Genomic DNA, 19,399 nt, shown 5'->3' on the forward strand with positions numbered 1-19,399 from the left:
ACTTACAACATTCCGTAACCGGAAGTGCGCTTTTGCTAAGTTAGTGGGCGCGAATAAAATGGTCAAAACGGTCTTGCATATGAATGATGTAAATGTTATTTTTCTGTAATATGTTAGGGTTGAGTGTGAGAAAGACAATACGTCTTTTCTCGAGCTCTTCTTTTCACCGCTTGGCGTGCAAAATGAGTACAAGCGATCAAATAAAGAGGGTCTCGATCGAAGGAAACATTGGTATGTTTTGTTTGTTTATATCGTTGTTTTTTTTACATTATTAATGTTTATACTGGTGGTTATGAGGTACGTAATGCAATTTAGAAGAAAAATCGTTAATGAGTGTGCTTTAGTTGTGTGATTTATTGTTACCAATGTTTTGGTAATATAAAGCCTTTTTTTACCCTGCCAACAAAGCCTCTTGTGTGTCTTCTGAATCTCTCAAGCGGTCGGAAAGTCAACATTTGCCAGGCTGTTACAGAAAACAGAACAGGACTGGGAAGTGATAGCAGAGCCCATCAGCAAATGGCAAAATGTGGACCAAACCAACCAGGTCAGTGTTGACTAGTCAGACGTAAACTTAAAGTGACAGTTCACCCCCCAAAATGAAATTCTTTCATTAATTACTCTCCCTCATGTCGTTCCAAACCCGTAAGACTGTCGTATTTCTTCAGAACACAAATTAAGATCTTTTTGATGAAATGTGAGAGATTTCAGTCCCTCCATTGACAGCTACGCAACTAAAGTTACCACTTTGACTCTTCAAAAAGTTCATAAAGAGATTGTAAATCTAATCCGTATGAATTGAGTGGTTTAGTCCAAATTTTCTGAAGAGACATGATCACTTTATATGATGAATAGATTGAATTTAGGCTCTTTTTTTCACATATAAACATTCATCAACTCGCATATCAGTTGTGGTAAACGGAAGCTCATGTTCGCTTGACGTGTGAGAACCAATGAGGTTCATTCTTGTGTTACGCATCACGTTTGATCTTCAGCAAGAACGCCCTTTTCACAAGATGTAAATTAAGTCTATGATGTCCCCAGAGTGTGTATATGAAGTATTAGCTCAAAATACCCCACAGATATTTTTATATATCGTGTTAAAATTGTCACTTTTTGAGGGTTAGCAAAAACGCACCGTTTTTGTGTCTGTCCCTTTAAATGCAAATGAGCTGCTGCTCCTGGCACAGGGGGCGGAGCTTCAAGATCGTTTGTCGTTTTACCTCACACACACACATGCACAGAAAATTTCAAAAACTTTTAGCCTTTTATATATGTTCAAACCGGAGTCAGACAATGATGGAGAGACCCAAGAAGTGACATGTAGAAGCAACAGGACATTTCTGAACGGTTAGTGGATGAATGTATGTAGCTTATGTGTCTATCTTCTAGTCATTGATTAGCATATTCTGTCATGATAATCTATAAATCGTGTTCAGGGGGCGGGGTTTATGTAAATTTTAGGGTTGGTGATGTCACTAACCCGGGAGGAATGTTGTGTAGTTCCTACCAGCCGTAAATTACCCATTAAATTGGCTAGTTTTCATCAACAAGCTTTGTTAGCCTGGAAATTGGTTTACAACCACAACTTTTCCCCCCATAAAACCATCTTATGGAATAATAATTAAGATGTTAAAATTAGAAATAGATCACTCTTTCTTGAGAAATGGTTTAATAAAAACATAATTTTTATTGCAGCAGATCTATTCAACTCTAATGGTGATTTGTTATCCTATGAGAGTTTTATGAATATCTACCAATATCCTGTCCCGTTTAAAGAATTTAACTCTGTTACAAAGGCTATTCCGAGTGATTTAATATGTCTGATGAAAGTTTTCCTTACCTATTAGGCATGTTCTAAACAATTATCCTTGTTATGTCTCGGTGGTGTTTCACTTTTAAGTAAAGATTGTAATAATAAATGTATTCGTCAACTCTCTCAATCTAGAAATCTATGTACTCCAAAAGGAAAATTCTTTTGGAATTCTATAATAGATAACATTCAGTGGAGGAAAACATGGTTACTACCATTTAAATATTGTATACCCAATAAAATGAGAGAAGTGCATTTTAAAATTTTGCATAATATATACCCTTGTAACACGCATTTATCCAAATACTGTGATGTAGCTGAGGTATGCACCTTCTGTAATAATGAAGTTGAAGACGTCTGTCATTTGTTTTTTTCTTGTGATGATTCTTCAATTTTCTGGAATGATTTAAGTGTTATTGTATTGTTAATGTGATTAGTAATCTATGCTTAAAGGATGTAATTTGTCTTTTTGAAAACTCTAACAAATCTTTAGAGTCTACTGTTAACTTTCTTATCATTGTGGCAAAATTTTACTTTCACAAGCAAAGGTTTCGTAAGAAAATTCCTTCTTTTAAAGATTTCCTTTGTGAAGTCAATTATTTAATCAAATCACTAAGAACAATCGATAATAGAAAATACGTCTTTTCTGAAAAAATAAGATGAGATCCTTCATGTACCATGAGCTATATCTCTGCCGTGTTTTTTTTTTTTTTGTTCTTTTTTTTTTTTTTTTTTTGTTCTTTCACCTATGATTGTGCAAATTTGACTATGTATAATAGATGCTTTTTTGGAAATGTTCTATATTTCTAAGAAATGTATATTTGCACTACTGTAAAACATTTCTTCAAAAAAAAAGAAAGAAAAAAAAGTTCCTACCAGCCGTTTGTTATAGTCCTTAAAAAGCAATTTCTTTAAAAGGAAATATCTTCCTTTGCTTTGAACTTTGAGCGTTGTAACTTTGCAGAGGTTGTTTATGCTCAAACAGCAACATTACACACTAACTAAAGTTAGAAAAGTGAAACCATAATCAACCACCCCTTTAACAAAGAAATGGTGCCTTAAACACTTTGAAGAGCTTTCTCAAACACAAAACAAGTCCCTATTTCATTTCTGGAAGCCTGGCTAAATGAGCGATATCAAGATATCAAATACAGACATTAAAGAATACATGAAAAGAACATTTCCGTAATCACACTGGTAACTTCTATAACAAAGTAAAATCTCACAAGCCTAGAGATGTCTTCAACTCAATTTGATATTTAGAAGGAAAAATATTGATTACTACCTTGATTATAATCACTCATTCATTACATATAGTAGCTCCATTGAAGCAGCAGAGGATTCAATCCAGCCCCTTCGCTAATGAAGTGAGGCCTTTAGCATCCAAATAGCTTTTGGGACGACTGTTCAACGTGTGCTTTGTCTTGTTTTCTGTGTAGCAGACCGAACACTGTCCTCCGCAGTCAACCAGTAACCTGTTACAGATGATGTATCATGATCCAAAGCGCTGGTCCTACACGTTCCAGACCTTCTCCTGCATGAGTCGCATGCGCTCGCATCTTCAGCCGGTGTCTGCCGGGTCACGTCAGTCCTCGGGCTCGCCGGTGCGTGTGTACGAGCGCTCGGTCTACAGTGACAGGTGATCAAAACACAGTTCTCACTGAGAGACTCAGTTAAAAATCAATATCCTAACTCCACAAAAAATCCTAAAAACGGTCTTAACTTTAGGGCAACCCCAATGCTGTCCTAAGCCAACTGTAACTTAGTGTCAGTTAAAAATTAATATTTTCTGGCAATATTGATTAACTTTTTTTTTTAATATACTTTTCAGAAATTTCATTACTTCTTTTGATGATCAGATATTAATAACAATAATATATTGTTCCTGTTATTAAATGCTAAAAAGGACCATTTAGATTCTTAGAGTATTTATTAAGGTAGTAATATACTTTAAACGGTTATACTTAAGTGAGAACTGAATGTAATATTTTTGGACACTAAGTGCAATTAAATGAAAACGTGTTATAGTTTAATGTATATTAAATGCTGAACTTTAGTGTTTTTTGAGCCACATAAGTACATATATGTAATTTTTTACTATTGTCTATTAAATATGGTTTAAGTGCACTACTGAATGTACTGACAAGCATAAACTAAAATATATTGAACCTTGTGTCATGAATTTATAATATTTGTAATTCTAATTACACATTTGTATAGTTGCAATTTAGTCCATTTAAAATATATGAACTTTAAATGCAATATTGAATAAAACACTAAAGTTAAAATTATAATCAAGTACTTTATATGTGCTTGTTAGTTGAATAAAATAAGTGCTTTAAAGCACGACAAAACATTAAAACAATGATTTAAGTTGTACTTTAAAGTGAAACTTTTAACTTGACATGATTACAAAGTGCACTTAAGTGTGTTAAGAAACTCTTTAAGTGGCCTTTTATTTAATTGATTATATGATATTATCTGCAAGTACAGGTTTTAAAAATATATACTTTTAAGATTTGATGCACATTCAATAAAGTAAAGCACAATTCTTTGACAAAGGTATATTATGATTATGATTAAGTATGTTCATTTCCAGTGTGTGTATCCTCCTCTCTCAGGTACATCTTTGCTTTAAATATGTTTGAGCTCGGCTGTATAAACTCAACAGAGTGGGCTGTGTATCAAGATTGGCACTCGTTTCTGGTGGAGCAGTTTGGTCATCGAGTTCAACTGGAAGGCATCATATATCTCCGAGCATCTCCACAGGTCTGCACTGCTTTCATCAGGTCACGGTGATGATGATGATGATGGTCAAATATGCACACGAGAAGTGCTGTCAGGTTTAATATGCTGTTGTTTACGTTTGTTCCAGTCATGGATGCTGATTGGTCCATGCAGTGTTCAGGTCATGCTAAAGTGTACAATATAGGCTGTGTCTGAAAACTGAAGCCTGATCAGTCAGTGAGATCACATTCATGAGTTCAGGATTATTATAATTAACTCAATTAAAAACCAAATGTGACCCTGGGCCACAAAACCAGTCACATGGGTCAATTTTTTTAAATTGAGATTTATACATCATATAAAAGCTGAATAAATAAGCTTTCCATTGATGTGTGGTTTGTTAGGATAGGGCAATATATGGCCGAGATACAACTATTGGAAAATCTGGAATCTGAGGGTGCAAAAAAAATCGAAACATTGAGAAAAATAAAAGAAAAATAGATAATTTTGACCCATACAATGGTATCGTTGGCTACTGCCACAAATACACCAATACGACTTGTGACTGGTTTTGTGATCCAGGGTCACATATGTTCACTTGCACTTTTAAATGCTCAACAAACTCGAGCGTATGAGCAACCAAACACACATCTCCAATTTTTACTTTTTAATGCTCAACAATATCGCGGTAAACATTAAGATAATTATTACGGACGCTGGGTCTTGTTCACTAATACTTTTGTGAATTATTTGCACTTTTTATATAACTGGTTAATCAGTGGATTATTTCTTCAATAAATTGGATAAAAAGCCAAATATTAATGTATTTTATTTTAAAAAAATTGTTAATTGCAATGAGAGGATTTCAATTCAACCAATGAAAATGACTCGCACATTAACAGAAAGGTCAAGGCGAAAAGATCAAAGTATCAAATATCACAGTGACAGTATTATATACGTGTACATTTTAATCAGTGGATTATTTCTTCAGTTAATGGGGAAAAAAGCAAATATTAAAGGACCACTGACAGCTTTATATAATTTTGGCACACACAGTGGGTCTCATTCATGAAACACGAGCAGAACGAATTTTTGTGTAAATCGTGTGTAAAGTGGTTCTGGCGTAAATTTTCGGATTCATTAAAATGTTCGTATTTTCCAAATGTTAGTTTGTACACAAGAAATCTACACCTGCTCCCAGCCACGCTTAAATAGTGCACTTAACACCCGAACGTTTTGCTCATTAATAAGGCTGCATTTTAATTCACCTTAATCGGGTACATATTTGCACAGCATTTTGAAAAAATATTATCTATAGTAATTACATACGTTTTTTCTTATTATGAGAGCCAGTAATAGCATCTGCGATGGTGGTCCTTCTCCAGTTTGAATACTATTTTTCCGAAGTGAACTAATTCGTTTTTTGCTCTCAAGCTTAATGTCGAACCATTTTCTTCTCACTTCTGGGAATGTTCGATTAACAGATGAAACTCCATTAACTGCATCTGTAATGCTGCCAAGCTTCCTTTTTTTTAGGACCCGATACGCCACTATGTACGCTTGAAAATAAAATGTGACGTTTTGAATGAACTTCTGATAATAAAACTTCAATTTCTGCATCTGAGAATTTTTTTTTTTCATTCGCATTCATGTCATAATATGATCCCCATATAGTTGTCAGTCGGATTTAATGGGCGGGATTTATGGTAATTGAGAATGAGCGTGCACGCGCGTCCCATTTACGACTGATTGGAATTCATTAACACACACACACATTTCACTATCACATCTGACGTTTACGAAGTATTTGTGAATCAGGAGAAGAGTTTTCGGGAAGGTCTCTTTACGCGCAAATCACTCGCATATTTACTCGTATATTTACGAATGTTTCATGAATGAGACCCAATGTTTTGTTGGCTATTGCCACAAATATAACCGTGTGACTTATGATCCTGGATCGTAAATTATCTGACACCATATTTATTCGTCCCTGCCTGGGGAGATCATAGTCAGCAAAGGGTACATTTCTTTTTTTTTAAGCATTCAGATGAAGGATTGTGATGTAAACATGTGACTTGTTTCCTTCCAATCTGCGAAGGCTTAATTTTTCAGCTCTCGGACACAACAATGAGTCAAAACAGAAATTAAGCTTAGTTTACATGTCAGAAACATCTATTTGTATTACATAAACATGAATGGTCTGTAAGTTGCTCCAGATAAACGTGACTTCAAAATGAATAAATGTGAAGTTAATGGACTTGTTAGGATTAATTATAAAATGCTCAGCTTTACCGTTGTACTCTGCAGACCTGCATGGAGAGGCTAGGCAGAAGAGGTCGAGTGGAGGAACAGGGAATTCAGCTCGACTATCTCGAGAAACTGCACACACGACATGAAGACTGGCTCATCGACAAGACGACAAAGTGAGTACTCGTGCTCTACTTGCTCACAGAAGTACGGAGACCCTAAAGGGACATTTGTGATGGAAAAAATACATATATTTCAATATTTACCCCGAGAAACTTTTTCGAGTGAACGCAAAAGCATTGAAATAAAGATTTTTCCATCACCATGTCCCTTTAGAGGCTCCGTACCTCAGCGATAATGGAGTGAATCTTGTACATTTTGTTTCTCATTGAGACGCTTACGCTGCTCTTATATATATATATATATATATGTGTGTGTGAACTAAATTAATAACTTTTACAACAAAAATGAACCATCACTGAACTTACTTAAGCTGGACTGTAGCTATGTTTCCATCCACACGTTTTTATCCGCATTAAGTGATATCGAATGAAAAATGCCTTATGGAAACAGTAAAATTCGATTGAATTTCATGAATATCGACTCAAATGAAATACGATCGGTCTCATCGGATTTTATCTTGATCGATATACGGCTTATGCGATAAACGCGGATGGAAACGTTATTATGGTGCGATCCATTTTGCCTAGTAAAACTTTGTTCGCAAATGTTGGCTTGAATGTTGTGCAATTCTTTGAGAAAATGAATGGAAACACCTTAAAGGGGTCATATAATGCCATTTTTGTACAAGCTAATATGATTCTTTAGGGTCTAAATTAAAAGTTTGTAATATACTTTAATTAAAAATTCTCATTAGTATTGTAAGAAAACACTTATTTTACCTGGTCAAAAACAGCTCTGTTTTCAGCACGCCGTTTCAGTGTATATGACTTTAAATGATAATGAGCTTTGCTCACCCCGCCTCTCTGTTCTGTGTGTACACCGTTTGTAACACAATAACAATAACGCGTTGTTCAGTATAAACGTGGGATTATGAATTATATTGAGAACGTCATACACAGAAAACATGCCGTAATGTACCCTGAGTGTAAACCTTAGACGCATTCATCGTGAAGCGTGCAGCTAGCGATTTGCAAAGATTAATATAAATATTAATATAAAGGTTAATAAAACCGTTACACTCACTTCAGTTCTTGGAGATTCAGCAGGAACACGAATATCTGGTACCGATCCTTTTTTCATGAGCAGCTTCTTAGCAAAACCAGCTTTATACTGACCCTCGTTTATAAAGCAGTCTGGTGTGAAATGATTTGCGCAAATATGAAAGCATTGACGTTGCTCGTGGGGAATATTCCCTTCGAAAACAAACTCAGCCACTGCGTCTTCAGCGGTTCGGATTTAGGAACATTAAAATGACTGTGTTCGTTATTACACCCAAGAACAGAACACCACAATCGCTTAGAGCCATTCTGCTCATAGACAGTGCTCCAGCATATCAACAATGAGCGCGCCGGTCCGCGCAGACTATGATTGACAGCTAGCTCACGAGCGAGGGCGGGTCTGTGTTGAAACGCTGCTGTCAATCAACAATCGCCGGAGGGGCTTCCGAGCGTGTGACGTCACAGGCTCGAACGGCTCGATTTGAGGCAGGGGAAAACATATAAGGAGATTAAAACAAAAACACTGGATTGGATTTTTATCATTATATGATGGTTGTGTACAGGCACTGCCAACACACATTTCAGTACAATCAACTTGTAAAAGTGCATGTACCATTGTATGACCCTCTCATATCAATTCGATATACCAATTTGATCGCAAAACAGCATGTGACGTCATTACGCACAGGTTTTTATCCGCTTTAAAGCCGTTTGATGGAAACACACTTTCACCAGCTTTATTCGCATGAGGTTTTTTACCGAACTTCAGATAATTCGATTGACGAGTGAATGGAAACATGGCTTACACTATTTTCTTCTAGATCTGCTTTAAAGCAGAAACAAACTTTAATTATTTTCCTGTTAAAAAACTAAAGCTGCTTTGAAACAATCTGTATTGTAAAAAGCGCTGTATAAGTAAAGGAGACTTGACTTGAGAGTTCAATTCTGCTGTAAAAGACAACAGTATTTTATTAGTGCTCTTCTTTCTTCACACAGGGTTCATTTCGAGCACCTGGCGAAGGTGCCTGTGCTGGTTATAGATGCGGAAGTGGAGTTCGAGAAGGACCCGGAAGTGCAGGACAATCTCTTAACAAAGGTATGCCTTCCTCAGGGAAAAGACACATTTATAGCATTATTAGATTTTTTGTGCATTACATAAATGCTTGTTTGTATTCCTCATTTTTAAGTTGCTTTGAATAAAAGTGTCTGCTTATTGAATAAATATAAATGTACTTAAATGTGTTTTATTTTGTGTATATATATATATATATATATATATATATTCTTTCGATTTCTGTATATGTTGACACTATGGAAACTTGTTTCCGCCACAGAATGAAAAATAAAAAAGGTAATTGCGACTTTTTATCTCACAATTCTGACTTTATTTATCAGAATTGCGAGATGTAAAGTCAGAATTGGGAGATATAAAGTCAGAATTGCGAGATGTAAAGTCAGAATTGGGAGATATAAAGTCAGAATTGCGAGATATAAAGTCGCAATTGCGAGATATAAAGTCAGAATTGCGAGATATAAAGTCAGAATTGCGAGATATAAAGACAGAATTGCGAGATATAAAGTCAGAATTGCGAGATATAGTCAGAATTGCGAGATATAAAGTCAGAATTGCGAGATATAAAGTCAGAATTGCGAGATATAGTCAGAATTGCGAGATATAGTCAGAATTGCGAGATATAAAGTCAGAATTGCGAGATATAGTCAGAATTGCGAGATATAAAGTCAGAATTGCGAGATATAAAGTCGAATTGCGAGATATAGTCAGAATTGCGAGATATAAAGTCAGAATTGCGAGATATAAAGTCAGAATTGCGAGATATAAAGTCAGAATTGCGAGATATAAAGTCAGAATTGCGTGATATAAAGTCAGAATTGCGAGATATAAAGTCAGAATTGCGAGATATAAAGTCAGAATTGCGAGATATAGTCAGAATTGCGAGATATAGTCAGAATTGCGTGATATAAAGTCAGAATTGCGTGATATAAAGTCAGAATTGCGAGATATAAAGTCAGAATTGCGAGATATAAAGTCAGAATTGCGTGATATAAAGTCAGAATTGCGAGATATAAAGTCAGAATTGCGAGATATAAAGTCAGAATTGCGAGATATAAAGTCAGAATTGCGAGATATAAAGTCAGAATTGCGAGATATAAAGTCAGAATTGCGAGATATAAAGTCAGAATTGCGAGATATAGTCAGAATTGCGTGATATAAAGTCAGAATTGCGTGATATAAAGTCAGAATTGCGTGATATAAAGTCAGAATTGCGAGATATAAAGTCAGAATTGCGAGATATAAAGTCAGAATTACGAGATATAAAGTCAGAATTGCGAGATATAAAGTCAGAATTGCGTGATATAAAGTCAGAATTGCGTGATATAAAGTCAGAATTGCGAGATATAAAGTCAGAATTGCGAGATATAAAGTCAGAATTGCGAGATATAAAGTCAGAATTGCGTGATATAAAGTCAGAATTGCGTGATATAAAGTCAGAATTGCGAGATATAAAGTCAGAATTGCGTGTTATAAAGTCAGAATTGCGAGATATAAAGTCAGAATTGCGTGTTATAAAGTCAGAATTGCGAGATATAAAGTCAGAATTGCGATGAATAAACTATTCTGAGGTGAAAAAAGTTAGTCTTTTTTTTCCCCTTAGAATTGGCCTGATAACTCGCAATTGCGAGTTTATATCTCACAATTGTGAGAAAAGATGTCAGAATTTCAAGATATAAACACGCAATTGTGTTATAAAGTCAGAATTTGCGAGATGTAAACTCACAATTGTGAGATAAAAAGTCTCAATTTTTCTTTTTTTCTTGCAATTGCGACTATTTCTCACAATTCTGACTTCATATCTTACAATTGTGAGATAAAAAGTCGCAATTATTATTATTTTTTTATTCAGTGGCGGAAACAAGCTTCCATACGATTCCCTTTTTTATTCCATGATTGTAACAAAAATGCCGTAATTGAGAGATAAAAAGACACAATTACCTTTTCCAATTTTTTTTTATTCCATGACGGAAACAAGCTTCAATATGACACGCATCACAGAAGCAACGTATTGAGTGTGTGTTTTCTCCTGATCTAGATTAGACATTTTTTCAGTGATTTATAAACGGCATCGTGGGACCGAAGCCCAAGGATCGTTTTATATGGACCATTTCTCTGTAGGACAGAAAACGTCTAACAGAACTAAATGTTCTTTGCTGCAGAAGATCTTCATCTCTAATGTGGTTTTCTCAATGTTTACAAAGATGAAGTTGATTGGTTGATGTTGGCAGTAGGGCACAGAAATAACACCATGACCAATAATGGCTTACTTTAGCAGGAAGCCAATCCGTTAGTCACTGCAGTAATGCCTCTGTGAAATACAGTGAAAACTGTACTGTGACGTATATATGTTATGTAACCTATAACCAGACCTAACTTATATAAGTGGGATGTTTCTTGTAATATTGTTTTGTTGTTTTTAATTCTTAACTTATTTCAGTAAACCTACATACCCAAATGTGTTTGAATCAAGTGGATTTCACTTCATTTCTGACATGTGTGAAAGATATGAATGTGCCGCATTGAAAAGTAAACACTTTATTTTACTTTGTAAAAAACATTTTATTTATTGTGTGAGCTGCAATACCAAAACATGTTCAAATAAACTTATCAAAATCGTTTTTTTTTTTTTTTACAATTTCTCCTAATGCTCAAATCACAGTTAAAAAAAGTATGCTAAATACAATTACAACACACATTTGTTGATGAGGTAACCTGGATGTGATCAGTTTGCAGTTTTGACTTTTTTCTTCTTGGTTTTAGCCACCTGAGGCAGTGGCATTTTAAAAGCAGTCCTATAAACAGAAGAACACACACAAGACCGTTTGTTAAAGGTTGCCGGAAACCACATGTCATCTATCAGACCCGTTTCAAAATGATGTTGAAAAGACTCACTCGCATGTTGTGCAGATTGGACTGAAGTTACAGAATACTGGTGAACAAAAGGGAGGAAAAGATGCAAAACAAGGTTAAAACATGTTAAAAGATAACCCGGTTACACTTTATTTTAAGGTGTCATTGTTACAGTGTGATTACATATTTAAGTACTGAGTAATATTAAGCAATTACATGTACTTACTATAGGGTTAGGATTTGGTTTAGGGTTAGTTGCATGTAATTATGCATGATTTACTACGGTAAGTACATGTAACAAGGACACTGTAAAATAAAGTGTTACCGGATATTTTGATATATTTTAAGGTCAGTAAAAAGGCAAAGGGAGAAAATGTTTTTTTATCACACTAAGTTCAAGTTGATAAAAACATTTTCCAAAAGGTCTATTTCTTGTGTCCGCAGCATAAAGTGACACGTCTTGATATCAGAGACCATAATAATGACAGATTCTAGTATTCAGACTGTAAACACGAGCTGTGAATGTTAATGTGGTCTCCCTCAATCAAAGATTTCCATTTCAGTGCACGGTTTCTACAAAAATAAAACATTGATAATAATCAGAATGATTTCTGAAGGATCATGTGAATAAAGACTGGAGTAATGATGCTGAAAATTCAGCTTTGATCACAGGAATAAATTAAATTTTTTGATATTCAAATAGGAAACATTTCTTTTAAATTGTAACACTTGCTCAACACGTGCCGTGGCGACACTCACATGCACAGACACAAGAGTCTGAAATAGAGATGCAATATACATTGCCACCATATCGGTATCGGGACGATATACAGGTGAAACTAATATATTATATAGACTCATTACATGCAAAGTGAGATATTTCAAGCCTTTATTTGTTATAATTTTGATGATTATGGCTCACAGCTTATGAAAACCCCACATTCAAAATTAGAATAGGTTTTAATAATAATAATAAAAATTTTAACAAATAAAGGCTTGAAATATCTCTCTTTGCATGTAATGAGTCTATATAATATATTAGTTTCACCTTTTAAGTTGAATTACTGAAATAAATGAACTTTTGCACGATATTCTAATTTTTCGAGTTTCACCTGTATGTTCATTTTTAATGTTATCGGCCCAATAAGAAAATTTGGCCAATACATTAAAGTTGATAAATAATGCATTATTTCCTTCAGCTGAGAGACTTCAGATGCGCACTGTTCAACATGATGGTTTTGAATTGCTTGAAATATGACAGAAATCACTCAAATACAGTTCAGTGCAAATCGGTCATATCGGCTACATATAATTATAATGAGAACATTATAATTGTGTGCTTGGGACATGACTTTTGTTTTTATGATTAGGCTCACATCTTAAAAAATATAAAAAATTTGGATTTTGACTTATCAGCCAATATATTGGTTATCGGATTTCAAATATAAAGAATTATCGGGTGTGACCAAAATGTTCACATCGGTGCGTCTCTAGTCTGAAACCAGCCTGAACCCACCAATGATTTCAAACATGTGTTTCTCCAAATGGATAATAAGCAATGAAGTGTCGATGAGAACGTACTTGACAGGCACACTGAACAGACGTAGCCGATTTCAATGAGGTTGCGGTGGCAGAAGCAAGCGGCCCTGTAGTCCACGTGCACCGGAGGAGGCAGTAACAGCTGAGACCGCTGGTCTGTGTCTGGCAGAAACACCCACTGACACACACACACACACACGACACAAGCATGAGACCGCTGACCTACACACTAAATGTTAAAGGGTTAGTTCACCCAAAAATGAAAATTATGTCATTAATGACTCTCCCTCATGTCGTTCCTTGGGCTTGCGACATGAGTCATCAATGACATAATTTTCATTTTTGGGTGAACTAACCCTTTAAAGTGTTTACTTCCAGGCTTAAAAACAAACCAAAAGTGTACTCATTTTTAATTTTTGTAAGTAGGAAAGAGTTGTATATGATATGCATGTTTATATATCATGTTTATATTTTTTAAATTGAAGTAGTGATGTAAATTTGATTGTGTATAAAAGCCCAACCAGGGACAGGAGTTGAAAATTAGCATTTGCTATAAACTTTATATGCAGCACTTCAGTAACAAGCTTTGTTTTGACACTATGTTTGTTTGCATTGTCCCTGTCAAAAAATAAAATAAATAAAAAACATCCTGCTGCGATATGATGGACGATAACCCTGCTGTAAAGGATCTTTTGATATATTTGAAGGTCACTAAAAGGTACACTAAGTTCAAGTTAATAAAAACATTTTATTATATTTCTTGTGTCCGCAGCATAAAGTGACACGTCTTGATATCAGAGACCATATTAACAGATTACAGTATTCAGACTGTAAACACGAGCTGTGAATGTTAATGTGGTCTCCCTCAATTAAAAATAAAACATTGATAATAATCATAAATATTAGAGTGATTTCTGAAGGATCATGTGACACTGAAGACTGGAGTAATGATGCTGAAAATCCACCTTTGGTCACAGGAATAAATTACTGTACATTTCACTACGCCTGGTAAAAACACACAAGACATTAAGCATGAGAACGTTACGATATGATGAACGTGCAAATATCTCACCAACAAATACTGTGCCAGAGCAATCTTTTGAGGAATTCGGAGATACAAGCCTCCAGTAATATCACAAGCCTGTTGAAAAACAAACCGTAGTTTCACACTCAGTCAAACCAAATAATTCAGCACTGTTGAAAACACTTAGTTTGACTGCACTTCAGCGTGTGCAACGCATGCTTTCCACAATGAGCAATAATAATGCATATGCAAAAGTGCCATCAAATCTGTGCAAGACTCGTGAATTTTGTACCAATATAATAAACAGTGGTAACAAAATAGCTTCCGCTTCATGTCTTTGAAATAGTCAGTGCTTATTACTTGTAGAAAGATGGAAATTTGGAGCATTAAAGGGATATTTCACCCAAAAATGTAAATTGTTTACTCGCCCTCATGACATCTCCAAGGTTTATGACTATTTCTTCAGATAAACACAAAGATTTTTAGGTAGGTGTGTATTTTTAACTACTATGATATATAGTTTTGATTTGTGTGTGTAGTTTTTCAAGCGTCAAACCAATATCCAATGACATTATATGGACTCACAGACTCGCTTGTTTTCCTAAAAATCTTCCTTTGTTTATTTATCGGGGATGGCATGAGGGCGAGTAAATGATGAGGGAATTGTCATTTTCGGGTGGAATATCCCTTTAAGTCTACATTGATTTGGACTTCAAAACGTTGGTTGCCATTGAGGTCCATTATTCGAAGAATGTTTTCCTCAAAAAAGTTATTTTCTCTTCCACTGAGGAAAGAAAGACATGGATATCTTGGACGGCATTGGGGTGAGTAAATTATTAGGAAATTTTCATTTTGAGGTGAACTAGTCTAGATACATATTTTGTTTATTTCTTCATGCTGTCTGAACGGTCATTTGCGGCATTATTCGAATCGTTATCACTTTGCTTCACACCGATGTATTTAGTGGTATCATCATCCTCATCATCATCATCTGTAGCTTTACCAACTGGACATAGCAATCTTGATCAAATAAATTATATTTACTGTGTGATTTAAAAACGTATGGAAGCTTGTTTCCGCCACAGAATGAAAAATAAAAAAGGTAATTGCGACTTTTTTTCTCACAATTGCGAGATGTAAAGTCAGAATTGATTGATATAAAGTCGAAATTGTGTGTTATGGAAGCTTGTTTCCGCCACTGAATAAAAAAATAAAAATAAATAATTGCGACTTTTTATCTCACAATTGCGAGATATGAAGTCGCAATTGCAGAAAAAAGAAAGAAAAATACTTTATTTCTCGTAATTGTGAGTTTACATGTCGCAATTCTGACTTTAAAATTGCGACTTTATTTCTCAGAATTGCGACTTTATTTCTCAGAATTGTGAGTTTACATCTCGCAATTCTGACTTTAAAATTGCGACTTTTTATCTCACAATTGCGAGATATGAAGTCAGAATTGTGAGAAATAAAGTCGCAATTCTGAGAAATAAAGTCGCAATTCTGAGAAATAAAGTCGCAATTCTGAGAAATAAAGTCGCAATTGCGAGTTATCAGGCAAATTCTAAGGGGGAAAAAAGTCAGTCTTATAGTCTTTATATCTCACAATTCTGACTTAACAACACGCAATTGCGACTTTATTTCACGCAATTCTGACTTTATAACACGCAATTGCGACTATTTCACGCAATTCTGACTTTATAACACGCAATTGCGACTTTATATCTTGCAATTCTGAGAAATAAAGTCAAAATTGCAAGATGTAAACTCGCAATTGTGAGAAAAAGTCAGAATTGTGAGATAAAAACTATTCTGAGGGGACAAAAGTTAGTCTTTTTTCCCCCTTAGAATTGGCCTGATAACTCGCAATTGCGAGTTTATATCTCACAATTCTGAGAAAAGATGTCAGAATTTCGAGATATAAACTCACAATTATGTGTTATAAAGTCACAGACTTTATTTCTCAGAATTGCGACTTTATATTTTGCAATTGCGACTTTATTTCTCAGAATTGTGACTTTATATCTCGCAATTGCGACTTTTTTCTCAGAATTGTGACTTTATATCTCGCAATTGCGACTTTATTTCTCAGAATTGCGACTTTATATCTCGCAATTGCGACTTTATTTCTCAGAATTGTGACTTTATATCTCGCAATTGCGACTTTATTTCTCAGAATTGTGACTTTATATCTCGCAATTGCGACTTTATTTCTCAGAATTGCGACTTTATATCTCGCACTTGCGACTTTATTTCTCAGAATTGCGACTTTATATCTCGCAATTGCGACTTTATTTCTCAGAATTGTGACTTTATATCTCGCAATTGCGACTTTATTTCTCAGAATTGTGACTTTATATCTCGCAATTGCGACTTTATTTCTCAGAATTGCGAGTTTATATCTCCCAATTGCGACTTTATTTCTCACAATTCTGACTTCATATCTCGCAATTGTGAGATAAAGTCGCAATTATTTATTTATTTATTTTATTCAGTGGCGGAAACAAGCTTCCATAAAAATCCACAAGCATCAATAAAAGCAAACAAAATACCTGTTGCAATAGTCCTGAGTCGGTGTCCAACACACAGGCATCAATCAGGATATTCTTTATGAACAGGGAATAATGGAAGCATATACATATCGATATCAGAAGAATACATAATTAAAATGTAAAGATGCTAGTTCAGTTGTTACCCTCACCTTCTTCTGTGCTGCAAAGATCATATTCATGAAGTTCATGTACTGTAACGTAGAGTCCTCAGCAGCTTTTATTACCTGAAATCACACTCAAAGCATGTTAGTGCAGTTATAACTGAACGTGTTCGGCTGTTAAAGCTAAAGAAGTGCTTACCAAAATCCTTGATTTCATGTCCTGTCCAGCTGGAAGTAAAACAGCGAGAATTCAGTCCAAATATTAGTTGCACTGAATAAAAATAATGAGATCTATTTAATTAAAGCATTAGGAAATCTTAAATTCACATTGCTTTATAGAACTATCGCTCTTATATATGAATCATATGTGCTTAGTTTTCATTGCACTGCGGAAGAGATGATAACAGTGTGTTTACCTTGCACTTCCTTCGAGACTCGATGAATGTCTGAGAGTCAATAATTAATGAAACATCATTATTCACAAAACTCGCTTTAGGTCTAAACTAACTAGGGCTGCACAATTAATCGAATTTGTAATCCCGATTACAATTACGGATTTCATTCCGCAATTATGTAATCATTCAAAGGCGCAATTAAAAAAATAAGGTTTTTATCTTAATGTTTTAATTTTAGTTTAACATTATAATACCATGCATATTTTTACTTTGGTTTGGTTTCTTTAATTTTTTTTTTATATATATATTTGACATTTGAGGCTTAATGCTAGAGAAAAGCAATAAAAGTTTTTCAGGAAGAGTGTTTTCAAAACATCATTGTAAATTGTGATCATCTTAATTAATAATAAAAATTACAATTTAAAGGGAATAATCGACAATTATGATTTTTGCCATAATCGTGCAGCCCTAGTCTAAACTGAAATAAAAAGGTCGGCAGTAGAGGATACAGCACAGCGCTCTGGAGAGAGAGACGGCCAACAGCGAGTCTGTCTGATTCCCACTGACTTCTGCTGTTAATGAGGAAATAAACACAGTTATACTCTAGTAGTATCACCCAGAATACACTGCAAATTAAATTAAACATGGCATTAGATAGAAGGCTGAGTGCATCAAACCAATCGGCACAAGCAAAAACATTTATCAAACCAAATCATTTAGTTCCGTTAATCTGTATAATTAACAATACAATCTTTAAATAACTTACATCTGTCCATGAGTTTCTTAATCTCTTCTGCAAAGAGGTCATTGGTAGCTGACAGAAGCTCGTATTTGCCGTCAGTACTTCCAGATATTTCATCCCCTGATTTCCACTGCTTACTGGGATATAGGAAGTGGCTTGATGACAAAAAAGAGTTTAGCTGTAGTGCATGTTTATAAACTATGGCCTGGTTCCACAGACAGGGCTTAGATTAAGCCAGGATTAGAACTAAGTTTAATTAGAGCATTTAAGTAGCATTTATAAACATGATGCCTTAGAAAAAAACATGACTGATGTGAATCTTGAGACAAAACAATGGCATATTTTAAGATATTTTAGTGTGTGTGTGTGGTTAACTATAAATGATCAGTTAATTGTCTACCTTTCATGATACAGGTTTGCAATGATGGCTAGTTTGTTGGTTCTTGACATTACTAAATGGGCATTTGCCAGGACCATTAAAGCGTCCAAACATGTTGAAAGAGTAAACTGAAAGAAAAGAGGAAAAAGTTCATTTTAATGGGCAATAAGGATAATCTGACCGTTATGAATCAGGGTCAAAATCACATTCTATTAAGTAAAAAACAACACATTACCTTCGGTTCTCGTTGAGCTTGCTGACCCCACCAAACTGGGTTGACATCCAACACCAGAACCAGAATATTAACTTCGTCTTCTGCAAACATTAGTGATCGTTATCATTTTCATATATCACTCGAGTCATCATGTTTTACATGTTTATTAAGAGCATCACACTTCATGTGTTTTCAAAATTAAGATTCTTCCACCTATTTTTATGAAAAGTTGTTTTCTTGTTAACATGTTTTTTTTATGATTTACAAACCTGATGCCATTTCTGCGATTCCTATATCTCTACTACATCACTATAACAATATTTCGTTGATATTTTGATCCGATATGTTAACATTTGTGCCGTTCGGACGTCTTCTTCTGTGTATTCAGTGGAAGGGTGCGAACTAAATTAGCAGGTGCACAGCGCCACCTCCCGTGTTGGAGCGGGAAATATTCCATGCTTTTTATTATTTATTTGTTAATTTATTTATTATTATTTTTTATTTATCTATTCATTCTTCCATTTATTCATTCAGTCTTACATCACATTAGAAGAGTATAAATA

At 34.7% G+C, this 19,399-nt stretch overlaps 2 protein-coding genes across 3 annotated transcripts; one reads left to right on the plus strand and one right to left on the minus strand.

Moving 5' to 3' along the window:
• The first annotated feature begins 61 nt into the window (after nt 1-61).
• dguok (deoxyguanosine kinase) lies at nt 62-11,162 on the plus strand. Of its 2 annotated transcripts, none has more exons than XM_056232842.1 (7): nt 62-231; nt 438-544; nt 3,253-3,449; nt 4,432-4,579; nt 6,845-6,960; nt 8,962-9,061; nt 11,076-11,162. In XM_056232842.1, the coding sequence occupies exons 1-7, from the start codon at nt 93-95 to the stop codon at nt 11,100-11,102; spliced, it is 834 nt and encodes a 277-aa protein (XP_056088817.1). In that variant the 5' UTR covers nt 62-92; the 3' UTR covers nt 11,103-11,162. The 2 variants fall into 2 exon arrangements, with proteins under 2 accessions (XP_056088817.1, XP_056088816.1); XM_056232841.1 differs by having other exon boundaries at nt 93-231; nt 3,250-3,449.
• Nucleotides 11,163-11,733: 571 nt separating this feature from the next.
• gtf2h3 (general transcription factor IIH, polypeptide 3) lies at nt 11,734-19,241 on the minus strand. Its single transcript, XM_056232832.1, has 13 exons — nt 19,106-19,241; nt 18,858-18,937; nt 18,644-18,750; nt 18,268-18,398; nt 18,011-18,073; nt 17,523-17,552; nt 17,306-17,334; nt 17,155-17,229; nt 17,006-17,059; nt 14,502-14,570; nt 13,472-13,607; nt 11,933-11,969; nt 11,734-11,832 (listed from the first exon to the last, which is right to left on the minus strand). The coding sequence occupies exons 1-13, from the start codon at nt 19,113-19,115 to the stop codon at nt 11,763-11,765; spliced, it is 891 nt and encodes a 296-aa protein (XP_056088807.1). The 5' UTR covers nt 19,116-19,241; the 3' UTR covers nt 11,734-11,762.
• Between the last annotated feature and the right edge of the window lie 158 nt (nt 19,242-19,399).

This window comes from Rhinichthys klamathensis, unplaced genomic scaffold, assembly GCF_029890125.1.
Source record: "Rhinichthys klamathensis goyatoka isolate OS25496 unplaced genomic scaffold, OSU_Roscu_1.1 h1tg000356l_1, whole genome shotgun sequence".
NCBI lineage: Eukaryota > Metazoa > Chordata > Actinopteri > Cypriniformes > Leuciscidae > Rhinichthys > Rhinichthys klamathensis.

Excerpts from the sequence above, each read along its gene's own strand:
- gtf2h3 (XM_056232832.1), bottom strand. Across the intron at positions 18,399-18,643 it reads GCAAACCTGTATCATGAAAG|CCACTTCCTATATCCCAGTA; the intron begins GTAGACAATTAA and ends TTTGTCATCAAG. Across the intron at positions 13,608-14,501 it reads CTCTGGCACAGTATTTGTTG|TGGGTGTTTCTGCCAGACAC; the intron begins GTGAGATATTTG and ends TGTGTGTGTCAG.
- dguok (XM_056232841.1), top strand. The coding sequence starts at position 93 with ATGTTATTTTTCTGTAATATGTTAGGGTTGAGTGTGAGAAAGACAATA. Across the intron at positions 232-437 it reads CTCGATCGAAGGAAACATTG|CGGTCGGAAAGTCAACATTT; the intron begins GTATGTTTTGTT and ends GAATCTCTCAAG. Across the intron at positions 3,450-4,431 it reads CGCTCGGTCTACAGTGACAG|GTACATCTTTGCTTTAAATA; the intron begins GTGATCAAAACA and ends CTCCTCTCTCAG.